This window comes from Dermochelys coriacea, chromosome 27 (assembly GCF_009764565.3).
Source record: "Dermochelys coriacea isolate rDerCor1 chromosome 27, rDerCor1.pri.v4, whole genome shotgun sequence".
Lineage (NCBI taxonomy): Eukaryota > Metazoa > Chordata > Testudines > Dermochelyidae > Dermochelys > Dermochelys coriacea.
Window position 1 is genome coordinate 523,808 of NC_050094.1, and position 27,629 is coordinate 551,436.

Here is a 27,629-nt window from a genome sequence, read left to right on the forward strand (position 1 = left end):
TCTTTTTGCGAGTACAGACTAACACGGCTGCTACTCTGAAACCTGTCACTATGTAGAAGCAGCTCAGGTTGGACGCAAACTTAATGCAAACACCTCTTCTAAGAGCTCTGTAGCGCAGCACTAAGGGAATGGGGTGGGGGGAAAGGTTACCTAGTGTTGCTCATTTAGAAGCAATTGCCAGCTGTAGATCGTGTCTCATTAAGTGCTTTGTGATGGAGGAAATGGCAGCTACAAAATTAGGTCTCTTTGATCATGGTGGGCTAAATGGTGGATCCCTTGGGGTGTTTTGGAGGGTGCTGAAAACTTCCTACTCTGACCTCCTGGTGAAGAATCTTGTTCAGTTAACTGTATTGACCAAGGAGAGAGAACTTGCCATGGCCATGCACTGGGGTAGGACTGACTAACTGACCAGTAATTAGATACAGAGAGCTGTTAGTGCAGCTTACAAACATTTGTAACTCATTAAAAGGTAAATATTCTTGATTTTGTAGGCAGTTAAACCCTGACCTTTATGCATTTATGTACCTGCTTCGTTTTATAGATGTGAGCAATCCCACTGCAGTTAATGGTTCCACTCCTGTGTCAAGTTAAGCATGGATATGTTTACGGGATCCTGGCCTAAGTTCAATAATATTTCAGTTCTTTTTTTTAAATAGAAAAGAAGGAGCTGGATATCAGAAGATGATTTCTACAGGCCTTCTCCAGAAGGGAGCAGTAAAGGCCTAACTGATTCTTATGGGTCCTCTCTTGAGGGGCCCAGAGAAGGCCAGTCCACAGAACTGATCAGTGCACTCGGTTTGGAGGGACCCCCCTTATCCTCTTCAAAGACTGGGAAGCCCAAGCCATCCCCTGACCAGGAACAAAAGGGCTTCCATGTTGTTCATCGCAGGCAGATTGGTATGTGCATTCCAACCAAGAATGGATCAGTTGGAAAATGGGATGAAAAGTCATCCCAATGAAGAGTTGATGCCCTTTTTAGCCTCCCTTTCTGCTATAGGTGCCTAAACACTGGGGATAGCTGGAAGTCAGTTTGTTCTTTCTAGAAACTACCTGGCAAATCCTCTTTGTAAAAGAAGTGGTTTACACAATGTTATTCTGAACAGACTAATTCTGAGCAGGTTTAGATGACATTGTTAATAACAACAGGGCCAGTAGTGGCAGCAATGCTTGGGCTCCCAGTGTTGCTGAGCCCACATTAGCAGTGATGGGAAATATTTAGAAAATTTCTCTAGTGTAGACAAGCCCTAAGGATGCCTTTCTCCTCCATGGCTCAGATGTGTATTCACTGATACCAATGCAAAGTGCAGGCAGAGTTACAATTCTCATTGAGGAGTTTTTACACACTTGTTTTGCACTGGTGTCAATACAAGGTGCATGGCAATGGAAAATCAGGCCATTATCTAACCGATTCAGCTGTGTCTATTGAATATTTTTAATGTGGTTTATTTGCATGCTACTGTGAATTGTTTATTGGCTTTTCTCTGCTTTGTCTGTCATATTCTTCTGGGTTTCATGGAAATGCCTTGTCCTCCCAAAGGTCTTTCCAATCCATTCCGAGGCCTCCTGAAGCTGGGCAATCTGGAGAGGAGGGGAGCAATGGGCCTCTGGAAAGAGTTCTTCTGTGAGTTATCCCCGCTGGAGTTCCGCCTCTTCCTGGACCACGAAGAGCGGATTTACAGTGAGAATTACTCTCTGCTACGATGCGAGTCGCTGGGGCTGGTTCACAGTGATGGCCGGTTTGAGCTGGTGTTTTCTGGTAAGAAACTGTGCTTACGAGCGCCTTCCCGAGATGAAGCTGAGGACTGGCTAGACAGGATACATGAGGCTCTACACAAGTGTCGGCCTCAGCAAGAGGAGGAATGGGAGACGCTTTACTGTCCAGAAGATGACCTTGAAGGACACACAGTTGGAGTGTTGCTCAGTGACTCAGCTGCTTTGCTCCAGTACAACAACACAGCTGGAAATGCCTATGATTGGACGTCTTCTCTTGCACCAGAATTAGATGCCATTAAAGAATCGGTTCTTTATATGGATGTAGATAAAGCTTGGGCTCCTTTTATTTTTTCCTTGTCATTAGAAGCTTTAAAATGCTTTAAAGTAAAAAACCATGAAAAAACATTAAGCAACAGCTATGGAATAGAGACAATCCAAGACATTCTTCCCGACACGAGTCTTGGTGGGCCTGCGTTTTTCAAGGTGATAACCTCTAAAGCCATCTTGAAGCTGCAAGCTGAGAGTGCTGATGCCGCCGCAGCATGGAGGGGGCTTGTTCGTAGAGTATTAACCTCATATCTTGAAACTGCAGAGGAAGCACTGACACTTGGTGGCAATTTGGATGGGAATTCTCAGGCAATCTTGAAAAACACTGTAAAGGAAAATGGCTTTTTCTTACAATATCTGGTGGCCATCCCCATGGAGAAAGGACTGGACTCCCAGAGCTTCATATGTGCAGGTAGGTATGTGTTGGCTTTGATTTGCTCACTTACTTCAGCCTCTGCCGGAAAGGCCAGGACTGTGTTAATGGGGCATCACAGTTGAAAGTCATGGCTATGACCTGTGGGATAAACATGGGCAAATCATGAGGAATAAGTGCATGTTCTCAAAGATCAATATTCCAGTGACAAATAATTTCACTTTAACAGTTTTATATTACGACTGTGACAACCTTCTTATGTAAAATATTCATTTAACCACAAACAACAAATACCTTCTAATATACAAGGTAATTTTGATTTAATAGGATAACAATCATTGATTTCTACATAAAGCTGAATTTGCTCTTTCTTTAATATGGTAAGTTGATTAAACTTGAAAAATCCCCTTCAGACTTCTCTGTCACTCCTATAATGTTTCCTGTGCCCTACATGTTTTTCAGAACTTCCTTTTAACTCCCGTTTTATATCTTTCCCATTCAGTCTCTAACTGTCTCGGGTGTGTCTATTCATTTCTGAAACTTCAGTTCCTTCTGTCCTAATAATGGGTATTCTGCTCCTGATAGATGGAAGCCGCAGATTGTTTGATTTGCAATTTGCAATTGCAGATTTGCAATTCCAGCCCAACTTCCTGTCTCTGGCAGGTGGAACAGCCTCTGTCTGAGCTTTGCTTTCCTCTGTCTTCAGTCATTTTATAACCCTTTAAACTGGCCTGATTTGGAATGTAGATTTTTCCATCGGGGCTTCTCTTTTCTGTCTGCCACTTTCTCTCTGTCAGTAGCAGCTTGTAGCCCATTTGTACTACCACAGGTTGGAAGAGAAGGATAGGAGTTTAGAGAGAGACCCTGGCTCCCAGCCGACTGTAGCATGAGACACTGCACATACAGTCCATGGCTCTTGCTCTTCTTGCAATACACTCTTCTCTCCACCTGCTGAGAGCTGTACACAGCAGCCTGCTCAGTCAGGTTCTGCTCCCATGTTCACTGACCCTAGTGAGGGTGAGTTGTTCCCCATTTGACACACAAGCCATTTACTGTGGGATGTGACTAGCAAGAGGAAATCGTTACCCAAGGTCTCACCAAAATGAACCAACAGGGGAAAGCAGGGTCCAAGAATCTAGTGTATTTGGTTTCCATCTGCTCCTTCTAAGTGTTTCTACATCCCTGGCTGAGCCTGGACATTTTTTTTTATCTAGCCACAGAGGAGACCATGTGTCAGCTTTACTAGCTGGTCACGTCTATGGAAATAAGTCACATTTTTAACAGTGAGAGTAATTACCCATTGGAACAACTTTCCAAAGGTCGTGGTGGATTCTCCATCGCATACGTTGCCTCAGCAAGGAAAGATTCTGGTCCCTGTTGCTGCGTTGGCGCTTCAGGGCTAAGAGGAGTAAGACATAGTCAGATCATATTCGGATACAAACAAGAAACAGATCTGCTGGGTTAGAATCGGTTATTGTTTAAAAGTCACTTTTCAGAGTAGAACCACAGTTCAAGGTGGCACTAAAACACCAAGTGTTATCAAATACAAATGTTGCCACCTTTAGTTTAATACTGTTTCACCCTCCCCTGATCTAGTTCATTCTCCATCAGAACGTTCAAGCCCAGCAGCAGGCAGCTACTTGGTTGGATACAAATTGAATGGATTCCGTTTAATATGTCAGCCTCCACTGATTCCTGCAAAGACAATGCCAGGGCACTCCTGTTAGATTGCTTCTTAGGCCTGGGTCGAGAAGGTGTGGGAGGGAGAAGAGGTGACACTGGAGATACCTGACTGCTGGGCCTCTCTCTCCCACACCATCCCCTGCTGGCTGAGCAGCTGGCTGCAAAGGCAAACAGTATGAATTGGAGGCCCAAACCTCAAGTAGAGAGGTCCTTGAGAGCCCATGTCCTGTCTGCTTTCCCCCAGAGCTTCCCAGAGAACAGTGTTCTCTCTAAGCAGATTTTTCTTTGTCCCTAGCTGGTCATGCCAGACTAAGGCTATGTGTATACTACACTTTCATCAGTAAAACTTTTGTTGGTCAAGGGTGTGAAAAAACACACCTCTGACCGACAAAAGTTTTACTGACAAAAAGTGCTGGTATGGAGAGTGCTTTGTTGGCAGGAGATGCTCTCTGTAGACATAGCCTGAGACTCTGCCCCATCTTTCTCTTTCCATGAAGTAGTCTTACTACATTAGTATGCATGCCTCAGTAGTTGGAGTCAGTCATTTTCCTTATTGTCTTGCTGCTCACTATTTGATTTTATTTATTTTAGCTTTCCACATTTTTGTTTTTTCTGTAACTGCTTTGGTCAGCTTGAAAACTTTGGGGAAAACATCATAGAACTTTGATTTCCTATCTCCATCTTCTGGACAGGATATACATTACCCACTGTTTGCACTGCCCCACTATAGAGCAGAAAAAAATCTAATCCACTGGGAAGTACACTCTTCTTCCTTTAGCAGATCAGTTGTCACTATTTCTGGATGCTCCCTCTTTAAATCTCCCTCTGCTGGATTTTCCTTTGTTACTTTTTCTGGTTTCATCTTCTCATTTTCTCCTGATCTTTCTTTAGCCCTGAACCACTGTGCTGCCCTGTAATAATTAGAGGTGTGCTCTGCAACGTGAGATTCCATACACAGCCAAACTTCCCAGGGTCTGTGCTGTTTGGACCCATCTTCAGAAGTGAATGGGGGATTGAGTGTTTGTTACTCTCTCACTGTTCAATCTCTCTTCTTTTAAGGTTGCTCCAGACAGATCGGACTCAGTTTTGTGAAGCCCAAACTTTGTGCATTCTCTGGCCTCTATTACTGTGACAGCTGCCATCAGGACGATGAGTCTGTGATTCCATCGCGCCTTATCCACAACTGGGACTTGACTAAAAGAGCAGTAAGTCTATGGATGGTCCAGGCAGGGGATACCCAATTCTTTAAACATCCCCCCTGCTCTGCAGAAAGGCTGATATAATCCTGGGAGGTAAAAACGGGGCAGTAGTGAGTAGAAGCAAAAGGAGGCATTGGTGAGACCAGTACTGGAATATTGTGTGTAGTTCTGGCATCCGCGCTTGAAAAAGGATGTTGAAAAATTGAAGAAGGTGCAGAAAAAAACTGCAAAAATAATATGAGGGCTGGACAAAATGCCTTACAGTACAACGCTTGGGGAGCTCCGTCTGTTTAATTTTCAAAAAGATCAGGAGGTGACTTTATTACACTGTGTAAAGTATCTTCACAGGGAGAAAATACCAAGCACTGAAAGGCTCTTCAGTGTAGCATGGAAAGGCAGAACAAGAACCAATGGCAGGAAATTCAAGACAGACAAATTCAAATTAGAAATAAGACACATTTTTAACAGGGAGGGTGATTAAACTTTGGAACAAGCTGCTACAGGAGTGGTGGATTCTCCATCTTTTGGAGTCTTCAGATCAAGACTGGATGACTTTCTGGAAGATGTACTTGAGTCATGATGAAATTCTTTGGTCTGTGTTATGTGGAAGGTGCAACAATCTTATGGTCCCTTCTGGCTTTAAAATCTATGAATCGGCACTTTTGGTGCCCAGTCACTGACTGTTTCTTCCTCCTCTATGTTTTCCTTTTAAACTTCCTTTGCAGATAGGCAGTAATCCAGCACCCATTGGAGTAACTGGGAACCTTTTCATAGATTTCAGTGTGCTTTGAATTGGGCCCCTATCAATGCTTGTTTTTTCTATGTTTTAGGTTTGTCGACAAGCTTTAAAATTTCTGAATCAAATCCGCAGTCAACCTTTAATCAATCTGAAATTGGTGAATGAAAGTCTGTATACTCACGTGGAGAGGATGAGTCGAATCTGTAGAAGCAGAGAACAGCTGAAACTACTTGGCGATTACCTTATAATGTGTCGCAGTGGGGCCCTGAAGGAGCTGAGCAAACGGTGAGGCCCCTCTCTAAGAATTCCCAGGCATCCTAACCTTATGGCAAGGCAGCGATCAATCCTGAACCCCAAATTGCCTTCCTCCAAACCTTTGCTTGATTCGTCTCTCTCTTCTCCTCTTCTGTCATTTTCCTCAAACTGAGAGAGGCAGCACCTTCAGTGCAGATCTTCAGGTTGATCTGCAAAGGACATGTGTTAGATAGTCCATAGCACCTAATGATCCAGCCCTGGGTCCAAGAAGAGGGTCTGTCTAGTTCTGGAGCTCAGTAACTCTTTGGAGGAGACTGAACTAAAGGAACTCATGGGAGCTAGAACCTGCTGGGTTTTAATCCTGACTCTACCACCTGCCTGACTGTGTGATTTGAGCAAGTCACTTATCCTCTCCCTTACTCCCTTGTAAAATGGAGATGATATTTACCCACATCATGGGAGTTCGGGAGGATTTGCTAATGCCTTTATAGTCCTTGAAAAGCATGAAGTGCTGGGTAAATGCTAGCCATTGTCCTGCTAGCCACTCTCTGCCTCCCAGCCAGGCCCATTTAATCAAAACAGTGGGTCAGAAATCACCTCCCTTCTTGAACTGTATAAGACAGAAAGCTGCGGGTCCATACATACCTTTAACACCTTGGCTTACCCTGTGCTCCTGCCTTCATTAAATAGGGTCCTGTGCATTGTTCTCTACCAGCGTTTGCTTCTTAGTACTCCCCCTGTGGCTGTCCTGGAGATGGGTCCTACTGTTGCAGGTGCTACTGGGGCCTGCCGTATAGGGTTTGTGTCGTATGCAAACTCAGCCCCCATCCAAAGCTCTGAGCACCCTTAACCATACATTTAAAAAATTCCTGAATCAAATCCGCAATCAACCTTTACTCAGTCTGAAATGGGTGAACAAAAACCTGTATGCTTACGTGGAGAGGATGAGTCAAATCTGTAGAAGCAGAGAACAGCTGAAACTACTTGGCAGGAATGCAAAGTAAAAATGAAACAGAGCGGCACCTTTTCTCCCCTCCCCTCTACACACCGCATCTGTTCCCCAGTCCTGTGACCAGTGCAGCTTAGAAGCCTTCTGTGCACTTTCCCGCTAGACAGCAGGCCCACCCTTGGTGTTGTTGCCTCTGGCAATCTGATCACATCTCATCAGAGATGGCATTTTCCTTAAAGCCCTGGCTCTTGGAATCCTGAGATTACATGAGTATCTCAGCTTTATTGTTTAAAGTTTCTAGCCCACCTGGTGGAGGAGAAAAGCTGGAAAATGTGACCCTGAAACACTTGAGCTAGAAAGCAAATTAAAAAGATCCCAAATTATTTTTTTTTAATCTCCTGATTTTTAAACCAGGCTGATGATTTTAAGCAGCCTGAACCATGACTTTTGGATGGTTGTGACTGGCAACACTCCCTCTAACCTTTGCCAAAGCGATGGGCTTTCCAGTGATCCCAAAGGACAATAAATGGGAGCCATGCTGACTCACTGGGAGCAGACCACTCCAAAGGAAAGGGGCCCTGACTGAGTGCTATGACAATAGCCCTCCTCCTACTTCTACCTAGGGGCGTCAAGAGCAAGGCCACTCCTGATCACAGCTATGGCAGGTCAGGAGGTCTCAGGCTGTTGGATATCAGAGAATGGTCATTTCTCACTGGTTAACTGAGTTTCTCCAATTCCCACTAACCCAGAAATCCTCCTGGTTTGTGCTGGGGTCCCTGGGACTGTTGTCCTCTGACTTCTCCTTTTGGAATTTAATGGGAAGTTCTTGTAGCTTTTGTTCTTGTGACTCAGCAAGTTTTGAGCAGAGCTCTCTGAGCCAGCTTGCTCTGTGGTAGAGTGGTGCTGGAAGGCTTTGTGGTTTTTCCCTGTTTCCATCTGCTGTTAGGAGTTGTTATACATCAGTTTCTGGGCCCATGTGTTAAGAGATGTGGGGAAAGAAATCAAGATAAGAAAATACCATCCTGAACCAAAGCAAGAGCAAAAGCTTCCTAGCTTTAGAGGAAATAGCTAGGTAAAATTATATAATAAAAGTACTCTCTGACCATCTCTCAAACCATTTTTAATGTAGAGGTAATGGGAACAAGATCTATGATCAATAATAGTGAAGTCAGATTTGCAGTAGTTTTCTTCAGAGTCTACGTCATCTGTTTCATGTCTACCTCGAAGTCTGTTGTAGCCCTGGTGAAATGTGTCTGACGCTTTTTTGTTTTGTGTTTGTTTGAAGACTTGATTATCGGGACTATCTCTTGGAATCGCCCCATAAATACAGTGTAACTGATCTGAGACAGGTAAGAGCTTTGACTTATTTTTTTTACTGTGTCACTGATGAAAATGTTTTGGTTTCTCTGCATGGAAAGGAAGCTGAAACTGACACTTTTTGCTACTTATAAAGGATCAAACAACTCACTTTGTACCTTTATTTCCTTTGCTCAGAGTATATCTCTCTCACTATGTGACTTTGTGCCTGTATATAGGGTACAGGCGTATGGAGTTCAATTCTGTATATAATATGTAAGGCTAGGATTTAGTCATGCCAATTTTTCGTAAAAGTCATGGACAGGTCACAGGCAATTTTGTACTATATAAATACCCTGGACTAAAACTTAGATGCTCTGTGTGGGGGTGGGGTCCTGTGGCTGCTGCGGGGCAGGGAGGCAGCACGGGGCCCTGCCGCTGCTGCTGGGGGTGCAGCTCGGGGCCCCGCTACTCCTGCTCCAGGGCTGCCCAAGCAGTGGCTGGCCCCACCGCAGCTGCTCAGACAGCCCTGGGGTCCGCTGCACCAGCCACTGCAGAAGTCAGGGAGGTCCTGGAAAGTCACAGCATCTGTGACAGACTCACAGCCTTATTAAATGCACCTAAGCCAGAGGTGGGCAAACTACGGCCCACAGGCCACATGCGGCCCGCAGGACCGTCATGCCTGAGCTCCTGGCCTGGGAGGTTAGCCCCTGGCCCCTTCCCCTGCTGTCCCCCCTCCCCCGCAGTCACGCCGGCATGCGGGCAGTGCTCTGGGTGGCAGGGCTGTGTGCTCATGCAGGGCAGAGTTTCTGGCTCTAGCCGGGCTTTGCGGCGGCCAGACATGCTGCTCTGAACGGCATGATAAGGGGGCCAGGGCCCAGGGGGTTGGATAAGGGGCAGGGAGTCCCAGGGGGCAGTCAGGGGACGGGGCGGTTGGATGGGGCGGAGGTTCAGGGAGGTGGGGACAGTCTGGGGATGGGGAGCAGGGGGCTTTTGGATAGGGCAGAGGTTCATGGGGGGGGATCCCGGGGGATTGTTAGGGGCAGGGGTCCTGGGAGGGGGCAGTCAGGGGACAAGGAGCGGGGGGGGTTGGATGGGTCAGGGGCTTTTAGGGGGGTGGGAAGTGGGAGGGGGCAGATGGGGGCAGGGGCCAGGCTGTTTAGGGAGGCACAGCCTTCCCTACCCAGCCCTCCGTACAGTTTTGCACCCCGATGTGGCCCTCGGTCCAAAAAGTTTTCCCACCCCTGACCTAACCTGAGCTCTAGTTGCATGTAATATTGATCCAGGGTTAACCTATATATTACACAGTCACAGGGTTCACTCACTGCTTGCGGTGCCTCCTGCTGGCCATCCTGGGGATTAGCTCCACCAGCATGCGCACTCCCTCCGGTGGCATCTTCCCCTGTCTTGTCTTGTCCTGCTACCCCACTCGCTGCTGGACCTGCAGTTTCCTCTTCGTGGCTTGGCCCTCTAATTTGGTCACAAAAATCCTCCCCTTTCAAGGAATCCAAAGGCCTTCCAGACCCTGCTGTCAGGGTGGCATCTCCAATGCCTGTGCCACTATCCAGGGGCTGGTAGGGGAACCCAGGCCCACCCTCTACACTGGGCTCCAGCCTAGGGACCCTAGAACACGCAGCCATGGCCTATATCTCCTTAGTCCTCACTGCTGTTTCCCTGGGCTGCTTCCTGCTCTACTGGCTTCCCCGTCTCTAGAGCTACCAGCTTCTTGACTCCCTCCACTCAGGGAGTGACTGTAGCCAGCTGCCTGCGGCCAGGCACATGGCTATATACTGGCCCTGCCTGTTCTGCATAGCTGAGCCTGCCCCTAATGAGTGGCCAACTCCCTGGCTTCTTCTCCAGGTGCACCCAGGTGAGTTAATTGGCCTGCCTAGCCACCTTAACCCCTTCCAAGCCATGTGGGCAGATACCCAACCTCAAACCAAATCCTGCACTTCTCCCACCTCTCCCATACAAATAAAGGACGGATAGGCTTCAGAGCGTGCCCTGATGGGCAACAGACACTGGGTGTGTCAGCCCAAAAAGTGAGGAAAAAGTTCCAGAGTTTGGGACCCTCCGTTTGGAATGCCCTGGCTGCAGCCCTGACTTGACCATATCTGGGGAATTCATGGGCAAAACGCAAGGAGGGATGGGGATTCTCTAAGGTGCAAAGGACTCTAACCATAACACGTTTCTTCCACCACAACTGCAATCAGTGATGGTAGGTGTTTGTGTGAATGTGAGAAGCCCTGCTACAGCCTCTGGGGCTAAGTCACCAACCGGACCTTCTCAATTCAAAAATGGCCCTTCGCTGTGCCCTGCATCCCAACAGATGCTGGGATTCAACCTCCATTATTTCTATGGTCAAATCTTGGGACTGTAGCAAAAGCACCTAAATGTTGATGCATGCCATGGGACAGATGGCAAGAGAGGGAGTCTGCTTGGTAGCCAGGAACCAAACTAGATAAATCTGTATCGTTCTGAGTCAGCAGCTGGAATCGCATCCAGAGCCAAAAAGAGCCAGTACAACTCTTGGGGTAGAGATTCCTGTGACTCGCACAGCTACATCTTGCACTAAAAGACAAGCTCCTCAGAGACCACAGCCAGAATCTCCTCTGGCAACCTGCCTATTATCAGAGAAATGGATAGTCACCTTCCCAGGCTCAAATGCTCTTGACCGCTAACGGCACCAGAGGCCAGAGAACCAATCAGGGACACAAAACTACCCTTAAATGTAACTTCTTGGGCAGAGGGCAAGTGCCTTGTTCTCTGGGCCAAATGTCATCCCTGCCCATACCCTCCAGATGGCTCTATGCCCACCAGCACCACCTCTGTCTTGTCTCCATTGAGGTTGCTTACATCCAAATCCTTATCCCAGCAAGGTGTTAGGGGTGCAGTTCAGCCAGCGCACTGCTCTGCAGCAGTTAAATCCCACTTCTGCTTTACTCACAGCTGAAATGGGACTTAGCTGGCATATAGTCCCTCTGCACAGGAGTGCATTTCTCTGGAGAGAGTAAAGACACTGCACCATCGGAGTACAATGAAAAGGTATTTGGAACCCACATATCAGTTGTATGTAGCCCGCATCACAATCTCCCCCAGCAGCCTCACATACGTCTAGAACAGGAGAGGTGATAGAATGGATCTCTGCACATTCCAAGACCAGAGCAGTCTTGGGAAAAGGAGAGACGCACACCAGAGAAAACTCAGGCTATGTCTACACTACGGACCTTACAGTGGCACAGCTGGACTGCTTCAGCTGTGCAACTGTAAGATCTGCTGTGTAGCTGCTTTTGCCAGCAGGAGAGAGAATTAAACTATGCCCAACAAGCAACGTTAACTATATCGTCAGGATAGCCTCTCCTGCCAACACAGCGCTGTCCACACCAGCACTTTTGTTAGTGAAACTTATGTCAGTTGGGGGGGATGTTTTCACATCCCTGGCCAGCACCAGTTTTGCCGACAAAAGTGCTAGTGTAGACAAAGCCTTCGTTAGACTCTGCTCCTAGCTGAATTTGCAGGCCTGGCAGTTAGTAAAACACCTTTTCACTTGCAAATTCAGCAGATGTGCTCTGGACTCCCCCAGAGCTGGTATGGCTGGAAGCAATCACAGTATTAGTCACTTTCCGAGCGCGGCCATATTTTCAAACAGAACTAACCACCAGTGTGTGTGAAGCAGTAGCTCAAGGTTGCACAAAGAAGCTGCACAGCAAGAACCCACACAGACAAACTTCCCCAATGTTGTTTTAAGTTTTCTCTGTTCTGCAGATAGCCGATGGCATATTTGAAGAGTACCTGCAATCTCTGATCCAGTTTGCTTCCCACCACGTCTATAACTGTGACCTCTGCACGCAGCGGGGCTTCATCTGTCAAATGTGTAACCACAGCAGCATCATTTTCCCTTTCGAGTTCAACACAACCACGCGGTGAGTGAAGCTTTCCACTGTCACTTCCTGTCAGGGGACATTTAGCATCCTGACTGGCTTTGTCAACTCTTCCTCCAGCAAGGGAAGGCTGCAGAATCCATCTGTTCAGAGATTTGATGAGAAGCAGGTTTTGATGTAGCCTGTGTGTCTATCTTAGGTACTTTTCTGGTCCCCATAACTGTAGTATCCAAGGGCTTCGTAATCTTTAATTGATGTACCCTCACATACCCTTGGGAGGCAGGGCAGGGCTATTATCTCTATTTTACAGGCGGGGAACTGAGACTGTGGCTAAAAAGTTAGGTCAACCGAGCTATGTCACTCATGGGTGTGAAAAATCCACACCCAGTGGTATAGTTAAGCCAACCTAACCCCAGGTGTAGACAGCATTAGGCTGATGGAAGAATTCTTTCATTGACCTAGCTACTGCCTCTCGGGGACGTGGAGTAACTATGGCAGTGGGAGAACCCTTCCTGTTGGCACAGGTCATGTTTACACTTGAAAGGCTGCAGTATAGACAAACGCAAAGGGACTCACCCAAGGAGGTTGTGGCGGAGCAGGGACTTGAACCCAGGTCACCTAAGTCCTAGACTAGTCCCTGAAGTACTGGGCCATCCTGTCCTTTCCTGGGTGTGTTGGGAAAGAAGATGATGACTAGACAGCTGCCTGTTGTCTGTGCTGAACACACAGGCCTAGTGTTGGGCTCCTGAGGCAACACCTAGGCTCCTAAACAAGTGGTCTGGCTCTCAAAAGTGCTGAGCACCCAGCAGCTCCCATTGGCTTCAGTGGGTCCAGAGGTTATTTGACTCAAACAGGTGTCCTTCAGAAAAAGGCAGTGCAGCTCTAGAGAAGCTAGTAGAAATGGTGGGAGGGAGAATCAGGATGGTTCTGTAGTATGCAAGGTCCTGGAAAAAATTTTGAAGGAGAAATTAGTTAAGGACATTGAAGTCAATGGTAAATGGGACAAAATACAACATGGTTTTACAAAAGGTAGATCGTGCCAAACCAACCTAATCTCCTTTTTTGAAAAAGTAACAGATTTTTTAGATAAAGGAAATGCAGTGGATCTAATTTACCTAGATTTCAGTAAGGCATTTGATACCGTGCCACATGGGGAATTATTAGTTAAATTGGAGAAGATGGGGATCAATATGAACATCAAAAGGTGGATAAGGAATTGGTTAAAGGGGAGACTGCAACGGGTCCTACTGAAAGGCGAACTGTCAGGTTGGAGGGAGGTTACCAGTGGAGTTCCTCAGGGATCGGTTTTGGGACCAATCTTATTTAATCTTTTTATTACTGACCTTGGCACAAAAAGTGGGAGTGTGCTAATAAAGTTTGCAGATGATACAAAGCTGGAAGGTATTGCCAATTCGGAGAAGGATCGGGATATTATACAGGAGGATCTGGATGACCTTGTAAACTGGAGTAATAGTAATAGGATGAAATTTAATAGTGAGAAGTGTAAGGTTATGCATTTAGGGATTAATAACAAGAATTTTAGTTATAAACTGGGGACGCATCAATTAGAAGTAACGGAAGAGGAGAAGGACCTTGGAGTATTGGTTGATCATAGGATGACTATGAGCTGCCAATGTGATATGGCTGTGCAAAAAGCTAATGCGGTTTTGGGATGCATCAGGAGAGGCATTTCCAGTAGGGATAAGGAGGTTTTAGTACCGTTATACAAGGCACTGGTGAGACCTCACCTAGAATACTGTGTGCAGTTCTGGTCTCCCATGTTTAAAAAGGATGAATTCAAACTGAAGCAGGTACAGAGAAGGGTTACTAGGATGATCCGAGGAATGGAAAACTTGTCTTATGAAAGGAGACTTAAGGAGCTTGGCTTGTTTAGCCTAACTAAAAGAAGGTTGAGGGGAGATATGATTGCTCTCTACAAATATATCAGAGGGATAAATACAGGAGAGGGAGAGGAATTATTTAAGCTCAGCACCAGTGTGGACACAAGAACAAATGGGTATAAACTGGCCACCAGGAAGTTTAGACTTGAAATCAGACGAAGGTTTTTAACCATCAGAGGAGTGAAGTTTTGGAATAGCCTTCCAAGGGAAGCAGTGGGGGCAAAAGATCTATCTGATTTTAAGATTCTACTTGATAAGTTTATGGAGGAGATGGTATGATGGGATAATGGGATTTTGGTAAGTAATTGATCTTTAAATATTCAGGGTAAATAGGCCAAATCCCCTGAGATGGGATATTAGATGGATGGGATCTGAGTTACCCAGGAAAGAATTTTCTGTAGTATCTGGCTGGTGAATCTTGCCCATATGCTCAGGGTTTAGCTGATTGCCATATTTGGGGTCGGAAAGGAATTTTCCTCCAGGGCAGATTGGAGAGGCCCTGGAAGTTTTTCGCCTTCCTCTGTAGCATGGGGCATGGTTGACTTGAGGGAGGCTTCTCTGCTCCTTGAAGTCTTTAAACCACGATTTGAGGACTTCAGTAGCTCAGACATAGGTGAGGTTTTTCATAGGAGTGGGTGGGTGAGATTCTGTGGCCTGCGCTGTGCAGGAGGTCGGACTAGATGATCAGAATGGTCCCTTCTGACCTTAGTATCTATGAATCTATGGTTGAGAGAGAATTTCCAGAGCGAGTAGCAAAATAAATGTGCTAACTCTGTCAGCAGCATTGAAACCTGCAAGAGTCTCCGTGAATGGAGCTCCAGGGTGCACAGGGAACTATAAAGAAGTCAGTGCCCTAAATTCCCAGACAGAGGGTTCAATCCTGCAAGGTGCCGTGCAGGGCTCTGGCCCTGATCCACTTAAGCACATGCTTAAATTTAAGCATGAGTTATTCCACTGATGCACTTTTGAGGGTTACAGATGGGCTCAAAAATAATACTGCTAAGATTGGAATGTCATTGTATAAATTGATGGGGCACCCTCGCCAGGGACACTGTGTTCAGTTCCGGTCACCCGGTTCTATAGTTAGAACCAGCTATAGCAGGAATAGGAGCTCAGAGACAGGGGATTCAAGATCCAGAGAGATTTCCAAATGATGAGTGTGAAAAGACTGGTGGTCTAGTAAATGGACAAAGAAAACAGTTAGTGGTCTGGAAATCATAGAATATCAGATTGGAAGGGACCTCAGGAGGTCATCTAGTCCAACCCTCCGCTTAAAGTAGGACCAATCCCCAATTTTTTTTTGCCCCAGATCCCTAAATGGCCCCCTCAAGGATTGAACTCACAATGCTGGGTTTAGCAGGCCAATGCTCAAACCACTGAGCTATCCCTCCCTGTGAAGAGAGAGCAAAATTGTTGAAAGCAGACATGACTGAGGGGACAAAATCCTGACTGGAGCCGAGACCAGAGACAGCATACTCCTATTTACTCTTTCCTACAACAAAGGAAGCATTTGTTTACACTAAAAGAAAAGGAGTACTTGTGGCACCTTAGAGACTAACAAATTTATTAGAGCATAAGCTTTCGTGAGCTACAGCTCACTTCACAGCTCACGAAAGCTTATGCTCTAATAAATTTGTTAGTCTCTAAGGTGCCACAAGTACTCCTTTTCTTTTTGCGAATACAGACTAACACGGCTGCTACTCTGAAACCTTTGTTTACACTGCGTGTGACTAACCCATGGGACTCAGTGCCACTGGATATCATCGAGGCCCAACACCTGAGCAGGTTTCAGAAAAGGATACACTTGCATTAACAGTGCATGTCTGCAGCTCTGTTAGCTAGCATTTTATGTTTTTTAAAGTATACCTACCCTCCTTCGAGGCCTGATCCAGCCACTAACTACCCAGGACCGGGGGAGAGGGTTTTCCCCCACAAGCAGGTTATTCTGTAACTGTCCAGTGCAGGGTTTCTTGTGCCTTCCTCCTAAGCAGCTGGGGCAGGTGGCTTTTGGAGATGGGACGCTAGTCCAGCCGTTGATACGCTCTGGCAATTCCTGTACTACTATACCAAGCCTAGTAGCCAGTCCGGAAGCTCTACAAGAGATTTGTGGGACCATGTGGGCCTAACACATCAGGACTAAGGAGTGTTTCCAGTCTGGATGTGCTTAGCAGAATGGCTTGTGATTTCTGTCCCCTCAGCCTAGGGCACAGATTGCTCCACATTCAGTATCTAACATGAGAGCCCCAGCTGTCTTTTCCCCCCATATCTTCTGACTAAGCCAGACCCACAACCAGAACATGTTGGCCCTAGGTGTCCAGGAGGAGGTGCGCCACCCTGCCAGCTCTGGGGTGAGAGTGGCTTATCCTGTTGACTGTGATCTAAGGCTGTTAACCTCATCCCATTGAAGCAGGCTGCTGTTGCTCTTTGCCATGTGTAACAGCGGGCTGCCAGGGTCATGTTGTATATGATTTACTGCAGGATATGTCTGAAACGCCTCCTAACAATGTGTGAGCAACACTGTCATTTTCACATGAGCGGCAGACATTTCCTGAAACCATTCTCCTGGCAGGTGGAGGGTGCAGTCATTTCCTTTTGGCAACAACTCATTCACAAACACTCTGGATGAAATTCCAGCCCCACTGGGTATTTCTACACTGCAATTAAACACCCACTGCTGGCCCACACCAGCTGACTTGGGCTCATGGGGCTCGGGCTGTAGGGCTGTAAGATTGCTGTGTGGATGTTCGGGCTCGGTCTGGAGCCTGGGCTCTGGGACCCCATGGGGTGGGGGGTGGGGTGGAAAAGTGGCATATTGGCCACGCAAACAGTGTAAGTCTGCACTGCGGGCGATGGTCTGTGGGGCTACAAAATTGCACAGCGCTCGTGCAGCCTCTCAGCAGGTGCCTGCTATATCAGGGAGCTTTCATCCTTTAGTAATGGGACTCCACAATCCACTGTACTATACTTAAAGGTCCAGTTCTTGTGAATTACACAGGTGTGAATCCATAGAAGCCAGTGGAATTACTCTGGATGTACACCAGCTTGACCCAGAGTAGAATTTTGCCCTAGCTCTTTCAGACAAGAACAGTGCTATGTATTTTTGTGGCTTCCCTACTTTGTTAACATCAGTGCAAACGCTGTTTTTTTCCACTTCCTTTGGATTTACCCTCTGCTCTCAACACCTGGGCCGCCTGTTGTTTCTTTGGTGTGTGGAACTTTCATCATGTGTCTATTGTATACAGAGCAGCCCCAGATTTACAGCATCAAAGCACTCGCCTCAAATATATCTGTTGTTTGTGAGACGTTTGCATTTCACCATAATTGGTGTCATTTAAATCTAGCTTGGGTTGCCTGAGTTTGCCCTTTCAGCAAGCAAGATTTGGACATGTAAGTGGATTAGATGGGGGGAAACCAAGCTAAAACAAGAAATGTAGCACTTCTTGTAGCTCTTGCAGTCCCTGAACTTTCTCTCACTCTCCCCAAAATAACCAGTTAATCAGACTTTACTACAGAGCCTGTTTTGAATAGCTTGATGCAATGTGTAATTTGCTGCTCTTTACATTCCACGTTCATTGCAGGCTCTGCCTCAGAATAGCGATGCCTCCCAGAAGTATTCATGCCTATGCAATGAGCCTTCCACGATCACCCCCTAGCTAATCTGGCTTCCGCCATCCCCACAGCTTAACGAAATCAAAACCTAGTTTGTGTTTTCTGCTCAGTCACAGAAATCAGAAGGCTTTTCCTTCCCAAGGCATCCCCTTCTGCCCATCTCGAGGGTGCCTGCAGACACTTCTATTGTCTCCTCCCGAGCAATGTCTGCCTCTAGCTGTCTGGCAGCGCTTCCTGCTGTGTCAGATATGAGCACGGTCTGATCCCACAATGGGGCAAGGAGGATGTTGGGGAAGGTCATGGCTGGGCCCTTGATGCAGGAAGTAGAGGCAGAATCTTTGTTCTTCTAGTCTTTCTGAAATTGCTGGGTGCCCGGCCTGTGCTGACTTGCATTTTAAAATGAACCTTTTCTCATCACACAGCAACATCATTAGCTAGTTACAATCGCCCCCCCCCCCAAGATTTTAGCAATTCAACCTTCAGTATTTTCATTTTATATTCCACTTCTTAAGAGCTTTTTTCTGCTGTGACACTTATGGGCATGCAAAACCCTCTTCTTTTGTAGTGTTTCCCCTAATGCTCTTTTATCTGGAAACAGTAAATAATGTTCCAACAGCTGACTGCAGTCAGCTGACACTGAATAGACATGGGGGCACAAGGCTCTCCTCTGGCTTTTCCAACTGTATTTGGTGGTTGATGGAGGTAAATTATCTCCATTTCTTTGACTGATTTTTGCTGCTGTTCTGGCTGAGTTAGTTTATTTGTATGTTAATATTTATGCTGCTGGCTGGTGATTGATAAGTCTAATCATTATCAGAGTATTTGTATGGATAGGGGTGAGAGTTGTGTTGAATCTGAAGAAATAGAAATAAACTCTCAAGTTACACTCTCGTGAGGTGGGGAATCTGTATTCTCAGCCCTAGCCCCAGTGATCAAGATGTTGCTGAAGAGATGATTTTGCTTTTGCTTTTCTTGTAGATGCAGAGATTGTAAAACTGTCTTCCACAGGTGCTGCCAAGACAGCATGAAATCTTGCCCCCGCTGTGAACGCCGGCAGAAATACCAGCAACAATTGCAAGCGGACGTCCTCATGGAACCAAATATGTAGTGAGCAGCTTCTCACAGATGGACTCTACGCAGGCCTTTGCTCATCTGCAAATTCGTGACCTGGACACTGTGCAAAGGAAGGGAAAAGGGAGTGCATGCCAAGTGCCATTCAGTCCTAGAAAATACATTCCTGCTACTGGTTGGAGCAGCTCTTGCTTGCAGATGTTCACCAGGGTAGGAACAGCCTAAACTGTACAGTGCTGTGAGAATGCCTAGGATAGGTGCATCTCCTCATGTACAAGCAGAGGATACTGCTCCTGTGAGTGCTGAGAAGAGAGCCAGTGAAGTAAAAGCCTGCTGGAAAGGATCAGTGACTCGCAAAGTAATGGTGCTTTTATTCACACTACCTGGTGCTGCTTATTTTTTGCTGAATGTCCCTCCCTGCGAAAGAAGTGTGTTCCATTTACTGAGCTCCACTGGTTCTCCTCTTAGAGGAGATACTACTTGGGATGGAAATCTGATAGATTTCCTGTGTGAAAATCCACAAGGTTTGCAGTGGAGTGCCTGTAACAGAAGTATGTTAAAGGCATAGTTTTTTAGGATTCTCAATACTGAAAACCAGAATTTTTCATACGTGACTTTGCACAGGAACTGCATCTCACCTGCTTGGAAAATAAACATAGCAGCTACCTGCAGCCAAACTGCAGGGGAACTTTTCAAGAAAAACAATAACAAAACCTGAAGCTGACATGAAGCTCTTGTGCCTTTAACACTTTGTCCACAGTGGCTGCTTGGTCCTGCTGTTTTCGTGCCATGTGCCAAATGCCTGGGGTATACTGTGTAAGATGAGATGTCCAGAAGTCCCCCTGTGAGAGGAGAGACCATTCTTCTGTTCTGCAGAGAAACCTCGGGCTCTTCCACATCTAGCATCCACCAAGAAAAGAGGCCTTTTAAATAGCAAAACAAAAATCCCAGATCCTCCTGGGCTGCTACTTTTTATTTCTTGGCCAATAATGAGGCTGCTACTAGATTTTATTTTCCTTTCACTCTGATATGGAGATTATTAAAGTCTATCTAATAGGGAATATGTCCTTTGTGAAGGTTGCTCCTCTTGCTGGTGGATTATGGAAAAAGCTTTAAACTGGTCTGGAATCCAGTTTCTACATTCTCAGTGGAAACACCTGCACAGGGAAGAAATAAATTGGCCTACAGCATGGTATTATGTTAATCAGGGTAGATCCTTACCTTTGTTTTAATTACAAAACAGGCCACACTTTCCTTAAGGGCTTCCTTGGTGGTTAGCTGACTTTGTCGGGACACGCAAGTGGAAATGAAATTGTGTGTTGGATTTTTCGCCAGAAGAGCTTTGCATTTGTCACCCATTTTTCCCTTAATGGCTGAGCAGTGATCCTGGATCCAGCTTGTCTCTTTCCCACCCCCCACTCCCCTGTGCATCCAGTACTTTAAGTGCAGCTGGTCAAAGGGGTTGCAGACCTGGAAACACATGTTCTACAACTCCCACTGGGTTTCTTACAGCCCTGCTGGGAGAGGGAAAGGGGAGGCTCTGATTGATTGGCTGCTTTTCCCACTGTCCCGCCTTCTGCAGTAGAGCAGCCAATCAGAACTGCTGCAGGAAGCAGACCCCGCTCCCTCCCCCTGTCCTCTCAAGGACTGAAGCCAGTCTCACATGAAGGGGTGGGGGAGCAGGGAGCTGGGCAGCTCTGCTTCCCCCTCCCGTCCATTGAGCAGCAGGATGGCTCCTACCCCCACCCCCCAGAACACCAGGCCTGGGAAGGGGGGAGGGGAACTGCTGCAGCCCCCCAGGCCTGGGAGAAGAAGCAGATGTGACATTGCTTTCACTCAGAGAGCAGCCCCTGCTCAGATTCGCTCGCGCTAAGCTGCTGGGATTCCTCCTTCCCCCGTCCCTATCTCCACAGGCACTAGCTCTCCAGATGCCCCATCTCAGTGCCGCCTCTGACACAGATCCCTCCTGCTCTGGCCGCTTGCTAAGTCATGGAGTTGCTTCTCCAAGAGCTGCCCTTTGCCCCTGCTGAACCCCCTGACATCTGTCGGCTGGATCACCGTAACCTGCTCCGTCTTGTGCCACTGCTGCTGCTCGGCTGCCTTCCCGTGAGCCCAAACCCTGCCGCTGCTGAGCTACGGCTCGCACCACTTCATTCTCCCACTGGCTGCCGGTCTCCTCTGACATCATTTTTAAGCCCCTTGTCCTCAGCTGCAAGGCTCCTGCATAGTCCCACTGTCCATATCTCTGCTGCCATTTCTCCCTCTCATTTCCGTCCCCATTCTCATCTTACTGCTTCCTTTGTCTCCTTCCCCTGTAGCATTGTGCCTTATGTCCCATTGCTCTTTGCCTCGTCCCCCTAGCATCCTTGATCTACTCCTTGAGTCCGTCTGAACTGCTAACTCCCACAGCCCTCTGTTTCCTGAACTGCTGCTCCATGCCTTGCCATGGGCTTGTCTGTCTCTTCTAACTCAGAGTGTGAACCCTCTAGGGCAGGAGTCTGAGTCTGTGTTATCTCTGTGTGCGAATTGACTGCACGGTGCACACATGTTTTTTTATAATAGCTCATGCCTGTTGTACCTTCCAGTCCATGTTTCTTGCACTCTTGAGGGTTGTTCATTCTATGGGCAGAGTCCCCAGGGGGGCCAGGCTGCTCAGCAGCACACCCTACACTCCACAGCAATGTCAGCGCCATAGACTAGCCTTAATCCTATACCTCACCCCCACCCCAGCACAGCTGGTGGTACTCAGTGACCCAACATTCATTGCTGATGGAGGAGGTTGTGTCCATTTGAACCGACAAGTGAGAGATCTGTGAAGTGCTCCATTGTACACCGGCCTGGTACATGTGCAGAGCCCCGGCTTCCCAGGGATTTCATTGCTGCCAATAGCCTTCCATTTGACTTGTCGCTCACTAGGATTCAATGCGGGGTTCCCACTGAAAACTGGACATGTACAATCCCAAAGCAGCGTCTGCTGGGCAGACATCTGCGCCTGTCCCACAGTAATGTCATGTCCCTAGGAGCTGCACCCTGCTCATTCCTCTGCCAGTGGGAGGTTCCCAGCCAGTGAGGTTTCATACACGCTGGTAAAATAAATTGTCCTGAATGCCAGCCCTTTCTGCCCAGTCCTAGCTGTGAAAGCAGCGTTTACAGGGGCTGCAGCCATGCCATGTGCACTGTGAGCCATCGTGCCCTCACCAGCTGAGCAAGTTGGAGGGCTCAGTGTGGCAGGAAGGGGTCTGTGGTTATTCAGCAGGCAGAACTTTTCTTCTGCTCCGTGGTGCAGCATGGCGTGAGGGCTGCATGGGCCACCTTTGGGGCGAGACAGGAAATGGAGCACTAAGCTACCTGCTTTCATTAAGGAACCCATGACACTGTCTGTAAGAATAGACTCGTTAACCATCTTACCTTGACAAAATGCCAGCGAAGGTCATTGTATTCTGCCTAGTGACGTGTCTGGGTGCTTTGGGTTGGATACAGCATCCTCTGGCACTGTCTGTCCTGAGCCCTGCTGGGCAAGGGTGTCCCCCTGCTAGGCAGACAGGATTGTTCCCTACGGTACCTTAGCTGGGGGCTCATCCAGTGTGATAGTTACCATTTAAAAACTAGTGAATTCTCAGTGGGAGGTCAGCTAGTGCCTGGTTTATTTCCTGGGTTGGGGGGGTAAGCCAGTAGGGGGAACTCTGCCATGAGAAAGGCAGGGCTGGATGGCTGGGAGGAGGCATGGCAGATGGATTGGAGATGCCCCCTTTCCAGCAGGTGCCAGACCTCCCTACTCCCAGGCTAAAAAGCAGCAAGGGACAGGGGTGCCCAGCACCAGAGTTTCTAGACTGCGTGCAGACAGGCCGGCTGGCAAGCAAAGATGGGCATGGGGCATGAAGCACTACCCAGCAGTAAGGAGGCTCTCTCTATAATGTCTCACTGGAGGTGGATGGTGGCGGCGTGGGACTCTGCCGATCAGGTGGGCGGGTTTGACTGGTCTCGGTTTGGGTGTGCTTATCACTGTGTATTTGAGTTACTCAGGGGAATGCACAGGGCTTTTTATTGCCTGGGCATTTTATTAAAGCTCTTGTGAATCTAAATAATAAATCAGACCTGCATGGGGGGCAAGCAAGGGGCAGAGGCAAGACAGAGCTCCTCCTTATTACCTCAATGCAACCAGTTTAGTGTCGCAGATGCTAGAACCACTCCCCAATGGAGGTTATTCCTCACCCGAAGAGCTTTCACTGTTGGGACATTTCCAAATATTCAGCTTAATTGCATCATACTATTCCCCTTACGAGCCCTTGTTACACCCTGAACAGTGCCTGTCTCCTGGGCGTTTATACGTTCGGTACTGGAGACAGCAGCATGTTCCTTGTTCACCCAAGTTGTGTGTGTGGAGCTCTTGTAGTTACTCAGCCCCCTGGTCCTTGTCATGACTCTTTGCAGAGCGCCCTTCAACTTGTCAAGATCTGGCATAGCTGGTTTGCAGAGCCCCCTGTGCCTAGGGGCTCCGTGATGGGGCCACTAGTCAGTGCCCTCAAGGGAAGCCCTTGAGACATGGGACAGGTGGTGCTAGCATTAGGCTCCATGCAGACAGATGCTATGCAGAACTATGAGGCTATTGAGTAAGGGGATCTACTGGCCTTGGGGGCTGAGCCATGACTTTTCCATGGTGAGCAAGCCCTGACCCCTCCCTTGGGGGAGTCTGCCCTACTCCCAGGGCCCTTTAGGGTTTTCAGCTAATGTGGGTGATTTCCCCACTCATGTTACCTGCTGAGAGAAGAAGCACTAAACATCTGGTACCATTTTTCCAGCCATTACTGCAACAGAGCCCTGTCCTGTGAAATGTTCACAAGCGGAAGCTCTAGTAAGTGTCCCTTTCTGGAACCGTGCTGCATTGACTGGTGGGGGTTTCATACTTAGTGGCTCTCTTCCATCTCTAACTGCTGCAGCTGCCTGGGCATTCCCCAGAGCCCATGGGAAGCCCAAACGCCATACGGATCAGATGAATTCCAGGATGGTTAGATGCTTAGTCACAGCACGCTGGAGTTTTCTGTTACTTTCCATGCTGGGTCATGAGCTGTGACCCTAATTCTTATAGGAGCTGTTGTAACCTCTGGGCTTCTCAATATTCTGCCGCATAGGAAGTCTCTCTTCAGAGCCCCAAGCCCCCATCAGCTTTAGCTCCGCAAACTAGAGCTTCCTCTTTCATTTTTCATGTGTGATCCTGCTGTTTCCCATCTGTAAATAGCAGAGCGGCTTCCAGCTGCAGCGGGCAGGTTTCGGTCTCCTACCACCACTTCCCTGTACCTGTGATGAGAACCAAATTCTCTTCTGGCCCAAGATGCACAGAACCAAAGACCAGCATGACCGTCCTGTGGGTGCAAGGAGCAACAACTGTACCTGGCTCTGACTGGACTGTAGAGTGACTCCATGTTTGCACTTTCTCTTACCAGGCTGTTTTTGACCTTCTGTGATGGGACCCCCAGGGTACAACCTGGAACTATGGGACCGCTGTACTCCCCCTTAACTCTCCAGCCTGAGCTGTCTCTCACAAAGCTATGCCAGTGATAACAGTAACCCCCTCCAGGCTCTGTGATCACTCAGCCATCAGCATGGGAAGACCCACACCCAGCTAAATTGCATGAAGGCTCTGCAAGCCACTCACAAATTGTAAAGAGAGTGGCACCAGCCAATCAGCCCAGAACTGCACCGTCTTCCACGGCTCAAGACTCCCTTGGACAGCACAAGTTCATCAATTAGTTCACTGCTCCATTAACGGGTAGTGGATGTGCAGCAGCCCCTGTTAACCTCAGCTGAAATTCTCCAAGCACTGCCACCAACACCGCACTGGTTTAGATAAAATATAACACAGATTTGCTGAGTGCAGAAAGATAGATTTTAAGTGATTCTAAGGAGCAGGCGGAGAGACCAAAGTTGGTTACATAAGAAATAAATGTAAAAATGCAATCTAAATTCTACAGACTAAGGAAGGCTGGGTCTACACTGTGCTTTTTATCGCCGAGAGAGAGCTCTTCCAGTGACAAAATAAAACCACCCCCAATGAGGGACTACCACCAACGAAGCAATGTCCATACCAGCGCTTTTCGTCATTAGAACTTTTGTCGTTCGGGGTGTGTTTTTTCACACCCCCGAGCAACAAAAGTTTTAACAATGAAAGCGCCAATATAGACATGGCTTAAGGTTTGAATCGAGCAATTTCTCACCCTAATAGATGTTACAGGCAGCTCACAGGTCTTAAGCTCCTAGATTCCCTTTCAGCCTGAGATCAGTCTCCCCAGTTCAGTCTTTGTCTTCCAGACAATCTTCCAGGTGTTGAAAAGGGGGAGGAGAGAGGCCAACTGGGTGATGTCCACGCTCACTAACACTTTCTCTCCAGCTAGAAAGATCCTTGCTATGACATGTTAGGCCACCTATGTGCTCTCCGAGGAGTCTCTGGGAGAGTGGATTGTTCTTGATGGGCCATCAACGCCTGTCTGGCCAATGTTAGTTGCTCCTTTGTTGCCACTGAAAGGCTGATTGTGGGTGTCTCCCAACCACATTTCAGTAACACACATCTAGGAAAACTTTGCAAAAAGAAAAGGAGTACTTGTGGCACCTTAGAGACTAACAAATTTATTTGAGCATAAGCTTTCGTGAGCTACAGCTCACTTCATCGGATGCATTCGGTGGAAAATACAGTTAGCTCACGAAAGCTTATGCTCAAATAAAGTTGTTAGTCTCTAAGGCGCCACAAGTACTCCTTTTCTTTTTGCGAATACAGACTAACACGGCTGCTACTCTGAAACCTAGGAAAACTTCCTAACTTCAGATACAACGGTAATACACATAATCCAACAGGGTCGTAAGACTCAACGGATCATGATTTCTCAAATGGTACCTTGCAAGGCATACTTTGTACAAAGCACATCATCATCCTATCACAGTGGTGACTCGGTGGGTCCAAGATGCTATTCGAGCACCATGCCTTCTCCTTGACACCTATAATAACAGATTCCTCCTGCCTGAGATGGTCTCCGGCCAGAGGGCTGTTTTCTTCGGCAGACTTTGAGGTGGCTGGGATTGTTGTTCAGTCCGCTTTAAAAATCACCACAGGAAAAGTCTCCTGCTCTCTGTGCTCCTGCATATCTCTGAGCGCTGCGCTGGCTACATTTGCCCAGAGATCGGCGCACAGGGATGTAATGGGAGACTTTTCAAATCCACATGAGAAAACAAAGGCTGATTAGAGTTGGCCGGACAATGAAAATAACTTCCCAGTCTTTTTTTTTTTAAATCTGGTTTTGGAAAAAAGATCTTGAATCGGGACAAACTTTCTTGCAGGAAGGAATGCCCTGTCCTCAGCCCTTTCTCCCCCTGAATTACTTCCTCATTGCTCGGGTCCTGTCTCCCCAGCTGCCTCTGGGGCTGCCCTGCTAGAACTCTGCACTCTGCTGCCCGGTGGGGCTCGGTGGGGGACCAGGAGCCAGCTCCCGGGGGAGTAGAGAGATGCGGGGGGGAGGGAGGGTCTTGGTTGCCTGCTTAGAAGCCCTAGGAGCCGGAGGCTGGAGGGGGAAACTTGGGGAGCCTGCCCCTACTAATGATCCTGTCAGCGAGCAGGTCAGCGGGGCCAGTGTGGGACTGGTGCCCGGCTGCGTGATGCTGTGTGCGCCCTTGTCCCTGCTGGCTCAGGACCCCCTTGTTCAAATGGCTTTGTTTCCCCCCACCGCCTCGAGTTCAGGTGTGAGGCTGATCTGGCTGGGTTGGTGGGTTACAGCAGCTTGTCCACTGCTGTGACTGTGGAGTGGGTGGCGGGAGCTCCAGTCGGGCAGTGCCCAAGGGTCAGGTCCTCAGTGCAACAGGGCAGCAGCTGGGGGTTGGAGGTGACCATAGAGGCCTCGTGGAACAGGGAAGGGATGGTTCCTGGCTCCTCTCTACCTGCACATGGCTCTGGGGACGCTGCCTCAGGTCACGTGTTCAGTGCTGGGCACCGAGACCGGGACGGAGCAATGCAAGGGAATGCTGAAGCTGGCGGGATGGGCCTGATTGGAGCCTGCTGCTCCGGAGCGAGCCCCCACCTCCCCGCCACAGGCTTCCTGCAGCCGGAACCTCTCTTCCCACTGGAATGAAGGGGCTTCCTCTGCTCCTCCCCACGGGCTGCTTCTTGGTGCCTCTGCTGGGCCGTAAAGGGGCTCAGCTCGGGGCAAAGCAAACTTAACCCCTTGTTTTCAAACACCACTGGAAGTAGCCCAGCCTCCTCGTGCAGCATTTGCAGCCCAGACCCTGCAGCATCCATCCTGCCTGGTGTGAGAGCTGGCCTGGTTCCTTGTTGCTCACATGGAACGGAGGGCAAAGGTGGAGAAACAGCACAAACGGTGCAGAGCGAACTGGACTTTCAGGCAGATCTGAGGTCAGCCAGCGCCAGTGTCTGTGGGAACCAGGGGGTCCTGGAGCAGACAGAGAGGGGCCTGCTGGACTGAATTCTGGCAAGCACCTTACTGGGAAGTTGGGGGCTGAGCCTTGCTGTTTAAATCAAATGACACAAAACAAGGCAATGAAGCATTCTTCTGTCCTTCCCTGGCCCTGCCTCCATCCCATGGGGTGGGGCTTCCTGCAAATTACAGCTCCTGCTCCTGGAGGTGGGAAGAGAG

The 27,629-nt window shown here is 48.1% G+C and overlaps 1 protein-coding gene across 4 annotated transcripts in view; it reads left to right on the forward strand.

The window, feature by feature from the left end:
• The window catches only part of PLEKHM1 (pleckstrin homology and RUN domain containing M1), a 52,479-nt gene extending 32,279 nt beyond the window's left edge, over positions 1–20,200 (forward strand). For 3 of the 4 annotated variants that reach the window (XM_043503233.1, XM_038385415.1, XM_043503234.1), the window contains 7 exons: positions 657–897; positions 1,538–2,452; positions 5,156–5,301; positions 6,126–6,319; positions 8,524–8,587; positions 12,300–12,457; positions 18,904–20,200. In XM_043503233.1, coding sequence (XP_043359168.1) covers positions 657–897; positions 1,538–2,452; positions 5,156–5,301; positions 6,126–6,319; positions 8,524–8,587; positions 12,300–12,457; positions 18,904–19,033 — 1,848 coding nt within the window. In that variant the 3' untranslated portion in view covers positions 19,034–20,200. The remainder of the gene's footprint in view (positions 1–656; positions 898–1,537; positions 2,453–5,155; positions 5,302–6,125; positions 6,320–8,523; positions 8,588–12,299; positions 12,458–18,903) is intronic. The other variant, XM_038385416.2, reaches the window with a different exon arrangement.
• Positions 20,201–27,629: the final 7,429 nt, after the last annotated feature.